The following is a 10,088-nucleotide window of genomic DNA, read 5'->3' on the forward strand; positions in this document are numbered from 1 at the left end:
TTCTTCTTCTTCTCTTCCCACTCTTCGGCCTCTATGTTTTAGCCTTTCGGTGTTGTAGCTTTATGAGTCACAGCGTCACCAGCTCACTCGTATTCCTCACATTAGCATCATTTCCAGGGGTGAGGAGCCTGTTTTCAATGAAAAAGTTCCCAAAACACAGAATGACGAGAAATAGGGACTAGCTGCTTAACACATTAAAATACTTAAAAGTGAAGTTAAAAACATAACTCTGAATGAATGCTAGTGTTGCTTTGTGTCTCTTGAAGTGCAACTGTTTGCGAGATCAGTTTATAAAGTAATAATATGTCACATTAAGAAGTTAACTTGTTTCCCATCTGACCGAAAATTTGTAAGAATGTAATAAAATAAGACCAAAGTAGGAGAAGAACATTTCTTAATGGCAAAAGCAGGGAAAAAACCATGGGCCACATGATTTATTGGACATCCACCAATTCATTATCTCTACCTGGTCCAGGAGAGGCTGGAGTCAATCCCATCTGACATTGGGTGAGAGACGAGGTTCACCCGGGAATGGTTGAATCCCAAACCTTCCAACGGCCCCGCTTGAGGTGCTAACCACTTCACCAACGTGCCACTTTGACGGAACATGAAGACAATTGAAGAAACTCGACTAATGCCACTGTCACAGGGTGAATAAACATGTTCTCAACCATTATCTCAATCTCTACATATACCAGACTGTCACAACTTGATCATAATACTTTTCGCTTTGTTTTGTCTTTACAGTCTCTATTTTCTTTGTCTTTAGACATTTTAATACTAAAACCTATTTTGTTTGAAACAGCTTACTGTAGTTTAAGAAGGTTAGAAATTAATAGCTTTCTATCAAATCTCGTGCCGTCTTTCATTTCTGAGATTATCTTTACGTATTTCTCTCGCCAACCCTTTTCCTATTGATTATTCTCTGTTCTGGAGAGAGGTTGGATTATTTAAATTACAAAAGGACATTGTGAACTACTTAAGATCACATCAAAAATGTATGAGATCCCTGTGGATGCTGCGGTACATTGAGATTGAAAGAATTTATAACCCAAATGGATACTATAAAAGGGAAGAATGTGGTGCATTCTTATCCAATGAATGATTATTACACTGTAATACACAGATTTCTTTGTCCTCACATGCACATACATTAGGAGGATATTTGACCTATCATGTAAGTGTGTGAGGTGATTGCTGCACATTATCAACAACAAACTGGACAAGGTATTTTGATGTTTGAATCTTATTTATTGATAAATATATCAAAGCAAATTATTACACAGCAAAATTGTGCTGAGGGCAGGCAGTGGCATCCAATTGAACAAATGAGTTCAAAGGGGAAATTCTAAGACAGTTCAGAAGGGTGGTACAACTTCTTTTTTTTAATTAGTTTTTCTTTGAATTTACATTGGTGGCATTGAGATTTTTTTTTCATTTTCCCAAGTTTTCAGACAGTAAAGGACTCATGAGCATGAGCAATGGTTATTAAGTCGAACAACAGCAGCACCTATGGAACCAGCCAAACGTATTCTGGACGCAAGACCAGAGACTGCAAGCAAATGGAAGAGCATTGAATATCAGAGCAGGAATGTGTAGGTGGTCTCGCTTAGAGACCAAAACACTGGTCTTATTACAGCAGTTTTGAGGAGCAGTGGTATTTATGTTGTCTGATACCAATCATTTTATCTTCCCGGACCCTGTAGGACCCTGTCGGAGTTTACTGAGTCTTCATGTTGGGCTTCAATGTTTCTTCTTGCTGGACTTCTCGATCATGGTCTCCACCACCATGGAAGTCTCCTCATAGTCTTTGATCTTGCGGTCGTTGGAGTACTTTTCCACAGACTCCATCACCTCCACCTTCTCATAGCTCAGGGCGTCTGGGGTGTAGGTGCCGGAGCTGGTGCTAGTGCTGGAACTGGAGCTGGAGCTAGTACTGGCACCACGAGGTGCAGGCTTTGGAGTGGGTCCACTTGGGCCGTTGTCATCCCTGCTTTTCTTGAAGTGATCAGCAGCTGGGGTGGGATCTTTGGACCCTGGGCCAGAGGGTGGAGGGGCCGGGCTTGGATCTTTAGGGTTAGGGTGAGGCTCTCCGCCCTTATGCTTACCTTTACCTCCATTGTCTTTACCTTTTCCACCCTTATTGTCATCCTTTCCTCCTGGATTTACAGGCAAGTTGGGGCCGATAGGCATGGGGTCTGGAGTGGGCTGAGGAGGTGGCAGGGGGGGAGTGGGTATTATGGGTCCATAAGGCTCATAGGGAGGCACCATTCCATCTCGGATGGTGACATAGATGTGGCCGGCTGATGGTGTGGACGTGTAAAAGCAGGGATCTGAGTAACTGCCGTCGCCGGTGACCAGGACGTACCGACCCTTGGTGTAGAAGTCAGCGATTGGCTCAGGCTTCTTATACTTCCTCAGTCTGTCTCTGACAATGTTACAAAGGGTGTCAAAGGCTTTGCTGATCTGAGCTCCGTCTGGGACATCCTGTGGAGACGCACCAGTGAGAACAGGCCTCTGCTCTTGTCTCTTCACCCTCTCCTCCTGCACTTCCTCTACTTCTGGAGCCTCCCCAGGGGCTCCCACATTTATGTCCTCATGGCCACTGTCTATCACATCTTTCTGGCACAGCTCTCTCTTCTTCATGACCTTCTTGGCCAGGAACTTCTGCCGGGGCTTGACGCTGGTGATGTCTTGGATAGCCTGAGTGATATCTTGAAAAAAATTAGGTCAAACATTAACGACCTAGAACTGCTAAGAAAACACAAAAACCTGCATGTACTGTCACACTAAAGACAATAAAGACACTTTGATTCATGATTTGTTAACGTCCCTCTACAAAAAATCATACAGTGCTTGTCTCTGGGAATGGCAGCTGATTGTTGCACCCAGTAGTGATTCTGAATTGAAAGCAGCTGTGATGTGCTCATGGTGCGCTTACCTCTCCCCCTGCTTGATGCAGTCGGTGTGTGAGTGTAGCGGTAATTAGTGGTGAACAGGGTAATGGGAGTGCCAATTATCGCTGAATTCAACCTGCAGGGAAAAGAGCAGTGCAATGTCACCAATTCAACCTCCATGAAGCAAGCAACGAGAAACCGGGTAAGGAAATCCATAATTCACGATCGTCAAAAAAAAGGAGTAAACAGGAAATTTATCTAATCTGGTGTCGATAATTGGATGTGATGCAACTAATCTGACATGAGAAAGACCCCACTCTGGTTTTGTTTTGCTAGTGCAGTGGAGGGAAACATTTGCTTTCACACAGCACCATCTGCTGTCTGATTCTGCACCTTACATGAACCTAGTTACAGTAATGTCTATGCCATTAGCAAGATGACCCAACCTCTGTACTAGGTCAGAGAGGCACTTTTCGGGACACCGGAACGTCCTGTTCAAAGTCTTTCGCTGTCTCTCCCTCTCTCTCTGTCTGTGTGTGTGTGTGTGTGTGTGTGTGTGTGTGTGTGTGTGTGTGTGTGTGTGTGTGTGTGTGTGTGTGTGTGTGTGTGTGTGTCAGCATCCAGCCACAGTTAGCCCACCTGTTATCCTCATTCTCGATGATCCTCTTGTACCTCTCCAGCTCGTTCTCAAGAGACGTCTGGTACATGGACAGGTGGCGGCATTCGCTGGTGAACTTCTCCAGGGACCTCTCGGCTTCCTCGATCTCCTTGCGCAGAGACTCGATTTGCTCGTTGTACATCTGGATCTCGTCGTCGTAGCTCTCCTGTGTGTTTTTGATGGTTTGATCCAACATGGAAGTCTGAGCAAAGAGACAGAGGCAAAAGTTCATTATGAAATCCTGATCGATAACCAAAGACAGAAAATGATATCATTAATAATGCGTTTAGTGCGTGTTGCTAAAGAAAGTAAGAGAAGAAGAAGATTGATCAGCATCTGAATGTGGTTTAATGAATCACATTGTCCATACAGATGAAGGATTGACTGAGAATCATAATGAATCAATGCAGAAGAGAAACTAAATCTGATTGTGCTGCATTCGATTACACTAAATTGAAGCAGTGTTCTACTTCTGGTGAGGAAACGTTACTATCCTGTCATAAAATGGTCATGGCTGACATCTAGTGGTGTTTCTTCAGCCTCTAGTATTAAGCTATTAGCACAAGAGAGGAGGCCTATTTTAATTAATAAATCAATTATATTTTACGAGTTAGTTTTGGATACTAACACACACCACTACTGCCAATAAGTACTCGTGGTTTTCCCTTCCTTCAATCACAGCAAATTATTATCTTTTCATTTTGGACTGCTGGAGGGCACCCTGATTTCATTTGTAATGTTCTTGTTACCAAAATTGAAAACAGTTTATATTGAGTTATTGTCAATTTGGCCCGTCAGAGACAAATTTAATAGCCTATAAAACAAGCAATAACAATTAATCTGCACACACTCTGTTGTTGTCATGGTGAACATTGTGACCCACCTCAGTCTGCAGGCGATGCTTCTGAGCCTGTAGCTGACAGAGGGCGCTCTTATATTCCTCCAGCTGGCTCTGCAGCCCCGGAACCTTCCTCTGGGACAGCAGCTTCTCCTGCTCCTTCACAGGTCGAGCACAAATCAATGAGAACATGCAGGGACGTGCCGGGTGTCTATAAAGGGCATGAGGGCTACACGGCACAACACTCTAACGCAGCTGGCAGTCTAGTCTGCGTCTGAAATCTCAGTCCTAAAAGCTTCACTGATTGATTTCTGAGTTTTAATGGCATCAGAACAATTGTGTCCTGTGCTGTGGTGATTTTTTGTGTTTGTGTACTTTAAAAGTGAACCTACTGAGTGTTTTCTATCCCAGAAGGTGAATTAATGATGCTGATTTGGACGGATGTGTCCTTAGAGCTTCACTTGGTACATTGGATTGATGTTGACTATTGTACGTGATAGTTCCTAACTTTATCAATATCTAATCATTTCAGTTAAAAAAGTTGAACATGTTTTTCAAAAATGTTTTATCAAGACAATCTGTTGTTTGTCCACATTTTGGATCCGTCATCAGCAATTCCTCAAACTTAAATGACATCTGTCTCTACCATCAGGTACAAACCAAACAAGTGTACCAGACCTTATCTGTCATGGTGACAATACTAAATACATGGAAGGTCACGGACACGGAACAGTCATGGTTTTGCTAAAATGCATAAACATAATGTATGCAGTTGGTTATATTTAGGAAAACAACACAATCTGGGCCAAAATAGTCACTTCCCTAAGGTTCCTTAAACTTTGTCATGTTCTCTATTACAGTAATGAACACGTGCTAATGGCCGTGAAACAAAGTTGATTCCTATTTTCACACAGGAGGCGAACGGTGGTCTCTTAAGTGGAGGTCTTGCAGATAATCAATGGTCTTGTTTTTTCATTGGTCAGTCTCACCCTCAGCCTACAGCTTTTAATAATCTAAAAAGCTCACGGCTGCTACACTGGGAAATAAATGATTTAACCTCAAACGAACTTCCTCAAACTGAACTAAGCTTTCACATTTGAATGCATTCATGCTTCCTAAACTTTAAGATAGCTATTCTATTGAGTTATACTTGCAAATGCAAATTCATATACTTATGGAGTCATTTTAGCTCAGAGATGGATTAAAACTAAATATTTGATGAGGAACGTTTTGCAATACTTTGTGCAATATTTTATGCTTTGTTTCATATTTCTCTGGTGAGTCACTGAAGTCAGACTGAAGTACAAATATATATAAGTTGCAACCTAACTACTTTCCCCTAAAAATAATATTATTGGTGTTAAATAATGAGGGAGAACATCGTGTCTGAACGTATTTGTCTGATGTCTATCATAGTTGTTCATGTATATCAGACTGTAAAGGCCATAGCATTATTGTATAATTCAGAATTAAAGAGATCTGCCATTTGTTATGTTCATTCCCTATTATTTCAGGGGTTGCCCAGCATTGCAGTCACAAGCGGTGGCTCTTTGTTTCTGCCCACTGACATTGAATCAAGCACAACTATCCAATCTGCTACACAAACACAAATCACAGTGGCACGCTTCCTCCCAGAATTAGCAGGCACGGCAGTTCTCCCTGGCACTTCCTTCATTATTTGTCATGACACTCTGGAACTGCGGGCCTATCCACGTGTCCCAGCGACTGTTTGTTTGAGTGTCTGTGCTATTCACATGTACACACAAACACAAACACACACACACACTGAGAGAGGCACGTACGCAAAATACACAGACATCCAGGCTCGGGTAACCAACTGGATCCACTAGTCTGTAACCTCATCAAACCTAACACACAAAGCCAGGGCTGACACACATGCAAACACCATCTTCTTGCCTGGAGACAGCAACACACACACACACACACACACACACACACACACACACACACACGCACAGAGACAGCGTTAGTGACCTCACCTCAGAGATGCCCACTGACACATTGGGAACGAGGGGAAGTGTCTGGTTGATTTGCTGCAGAATGTTTACGTAGGTCTGGATCTCTGCGAGGTTCTGTGTTGGGGGAGATCACATGGAGATTAAACACACAGTGCGCTACTTTGCAAAAGAAAGAACATCCCCTGTGTATTTCATTGTCTCAAATACCTCCTGCTTACTGACAATGCACGTCTCGCAGAGGAAAAAGGTTTTAATTTATCTGAAATATATTTAGAAATGGTGCCCGCATTTCTTCAAACCGAATATCATGTTATCTATTTAAACTGGTACCTGCACAATGGGAGGCTCAATAATAAGGTGCAAAAATATATTCCCTCTTTCCACAAGAATACTTCAAATCTCAGGGGAGCAGGGCCAACAGTCATGAGAGATGACTCTCTTTTCTTTCTAACCTTAATATAGTAACAGTGGTGCCCTTTTGATATGCTATCTCAATATTGCCACAGATTTATTCATAATGAAAAGCAGCCTTGGGTGAAACTGAAACAGGAAATTTCACAGCACGAAAGTCTGAACGTTATTTCTGTTGGCTTTTTTTATGGGACGATAACAGTTTTCTTTTCATCTCGGCCTTTCTTGCTGCACCTTCAAGCATTTTCTACCCATGATATGTTTGTCATCTGACAGAAACCAGTGTTTCTATGTCTCTGCAATCCTTTCCCCACTCATGTCACGATAGGTTAACTGTTGCTCAAGCGCCATCAACGAAACAACACCTCCTTGGGCGCCCGTGTCGAGGTTTCGTTTGTCGTAGTTTGAAGAGACGGGGTGTTCGCAGTTGGCAGTGCTCCAATCACACGATAAAGAGATAGAAAGAAAACACAAGACTGTGGGTGATAGCCTTACTGAGAAACCCACACACAACATTTTGCCTTTAAAAAACAACGGAGATATTACAATAGGTGATGGAAGACAAACAGAGCTAGAGAAGAAGAAGACATAGTGATAACCCAACACGGCAATAAATCAAACAAAGAAGAAGAATATTACAGTATCTGCTTTAATAAGCAATCCTTAAAGTCGTTTGTCAGAGAGTGGCTCTAACTGGCCCAGTATCAATTGATAGAGGACGCCAACATTTCACCATCAAGGCAATTGCCCACTGTCACTCCTGTATGCTTCTGTCATTTGCATCAACAGATATAGTTTCCTGTCCACAAGACTCTGCACTGACTTTTATTACTGACAATCAAAAAAGGATTTCAGAAATATCTGTACATTTCCCAGTGAACTGTTTTGTTTTCCCTTAAAATGCATTTGGCGAAACAAATGAGTGGTAAACAAATAATTTCTAGGACACAGAGTTTGTCTGTGGGCGCATGCAACCACATAGATTGTGTAATTGAAATGTATGTCCAGTCATAGAAACATAACCAACAAATATAAAATGCAATATTCATTCGAAGAAAGATTCCGTTTCTACTTGGATTTAAATTGATGATTAATTTTGAGTTGTTTTATTTAATACTTCCACATCTTCACATCCTGACCTCAGACTACTGCCAGTTCACAGGAGCTTTTAAAGTGGTGGGACAAATCAAAAATCTTTATTGCAGGATTATATGTCATGTGAAGGAGCAGGGTTTTCGTGCACCATGGCACAAGAGTATATTGTTTATTAACCTTTCGAGGTCACTGACCTTCTTGTGTCGATCTCTGGTGGAGTTGATGTCATCCTGCAGGAACTGTGATTGGATCTGGTACTCCAGGTTTCTCAGCAGCGAACTGTCAGCCTCCTGTGAGAGGAGAGGAGAGGAGAGGAGAGGAGAGGAGAGGAGAGGAGAGAAGAGAAGAGAAGAGAAGAGAAGAGAAGAGAAGAGAAGACCAACAAAAGGGAACCAAGGAAAAATCTACATTGTGAAGCGTAATGTGTTCAACAAAAGCCCCAAAAATGAACTGAAACGACACAATGCAGCCTCACAGCTTCGAAAAAAATAAAACCCAGTATTATACGGGCAATTTAAAATCAGCTTAACTTTTCTTTTTTTCAGCACTTATATCGAAAATACATTCTCTTTGTGCATAGTTACTATCTTTCTTCAATCAGCATGCTCCATAATCATTCTGCTGTCTCGTTTCACACGTTTGTGGAAACGCTCTCATGCAGTGTTATTGAAATGCTGTTATTTCTTCCCGTTGACGTCATTGAACTGAATTTCATCCACACATTACCTTGTTTAGCTGTTCCAGAGTGCCACGTAGCTGCTCTTGGTAATCACACTCGTTTCTATATCTGAAACATAAAACATCTTGATTAGAATCACTGTACGAACACAAGCTAACGATGAACCCTAAGTGCACGGGGCCTAATCAGCTGCTCACACACACACAACAGTTGGGCTGGGTTTTTCTCAGACCAATTGGGAGTTAATGTTGTGTACTCACATTGACAGAACACTGATTAACAAAGGCCTGTTACGTGTCATAGCCATAAATCACAACTACACACGATGAAAGTCGTCTCTCTTCACCAGCTGATACAACCACGGTGGGTCAGTGGGTTTCTTAGCTCTTCAATCTTGCAGTAGTGAAGCTTATCTGACTTCAGACATGTTTGTATGGACTTGTAATTACATTCGTTGCTCCACATTAATCACAAACACTTTATATCTCTTTCTCTAATGGTGAATGACCATGCAGATTCTTCCCCTAACGAGGTTTTGGGGGAATTGTCCGACCAAATTAAATACACTGGAGCAGAATGGGATTTGTTTACGGCTTTGAAAACTGTTTGTTGTGGGTGATTCCTAAACCTTGTTGTGAACCGTTTTCAATGGAACAAATAATCCTCATGTAAACACAATATGCTCAGTGGATTATCCAGAGTGATGTGTTTCTGAAATGTTGTCAGTTCAAATGCTGATTGACAAAAGCACCTCAAACAAGATCACATGCTCCGCCACTGGTTGGCAGAAATGGATGAAGTTGTTAAATAGAATTTGGGGAAATTTATTTCAAACTAGGTACATTTGTCAACATGCCCATTTAATTAACTTTTGTTTAGCATCTTTAATATTGCTTAATGAAGACTGTGATAAATTTATGAAGACTTTTCTTAATTAACCACCTTATTATAACAATAGAAGGATATAAGAATGTAATGACAACTTTAACATCCTGAAAATGTAAATCTATTTCTTCAAAATTTCCTATAGTCCCTGAAATGAATCACTTCTGTAATTTTACAATCAACATCTTCACTTTAATACTTTCACTGGATCTCTGAATTTAAAAAGTTGACCTTTGACACACTGATACACTAACCAGCGCCCACTCTCTTACTTGCTGGTGAAATCATCCATCATGCGGCAGGCGTCCCTCAGCTCTCTGTCCAGCTTGGCCCGGTCGGATGACAGCTCTCGGATCCGCTGCCTGTTGACATCAGTCTGCTCTGTGAAGGCCTCCTCCAGGCCGCTTGCCTCTTCCATTCGCTGCAGCGTCTCCAGCTGCTTGCGGAACACGGCGTTGCGCTGCTCCAGGACTCGCGCCCTGTTGATGTACCGGGCAAAGCGGCTGTTGAGCTCCTGGAGGCTCTCCCAGCCCTGGATGGCTGAGATACCTGCAGAGGACTCAGAGTCCTCGGGCTCCTCAGTGAAGACATCTGAGCTCTCGTACTTCTCCTTGCGCACTTCGCGCAGGTAGCTGATCTTGAACAT

At 42.2% G+C, this 10,088-nt stretch overlaps 1 protein-coding gene across 1 annotated transcript; it reads right to left on the reverse strand.

Annotated features, from left to right (window-relative positions):
- Window positions 1-1,743: 1,743 nt before the first annotated feature.
- On the reverse strand, window positions 1,744-10,088 carry LOC128453762 (filensin). The gene is made up of 8 exons (XM_053436841.1): window positions 9,715-10,088; window positions 8,605-8,665; window positions 8,073-8,168; window positions 6,394-6,486; window positions 4,439-4,552; window positions 3,537-3,757; window positions 2,942-3,033; window positions 1,744-2,714 (listed from the first exon to the last, which is right to left on the reverse strand). Exons 1-8 carry the CDS (start codon window positions 10,086-10,088, stop codon window positions 1,744-1,746), a joined length of 2,022 nt encoding a protein of 673 aa, XP_053292816.1.

The sequence above is a fragment of the Pleuronectes platessa genome, chromosome 12, assembly GCF_947347685.1.
Source record: "Pleuronectes platessa chromosome 12, fPlePla1.1, whole genome shotgun sequence".
Lineage (NCBI taxonomy): Eukaryota > Metazoa > Chordata > Actinopteri > Pleuronectiformes > Pleuronectidae > Pleuronectes > Pleuronectes platessa.

What these genes read in the sequence shown, in the direction of transcription:
- LOC128453762 (XM_053436841.1), bottom strand. Translation starts at nt 10,088, where the DNA reads ATGTTCAAGATCAGCTACCTGCGCGAAGTGCGCAAGGAGAAGTACGAG. An exon ending in CCAGAGATCGACACAAGAAG is followed by an intron (nt 6,487 to 8,072) that starts GTCAGTGACCTC and finishes CCCCCAACACAG; the next exon opens with AACCTCGCAGAGATCCAGAC. An exon ending in AGCATCGCCTGCAGACTGAG is followed by an intron (nt 3,758 to 4,438) that starts GTGGGTCACAAT and finishes CTCTTTGCTCAG; the next exon opens with ACTTCCATGTTGGATCAAAC.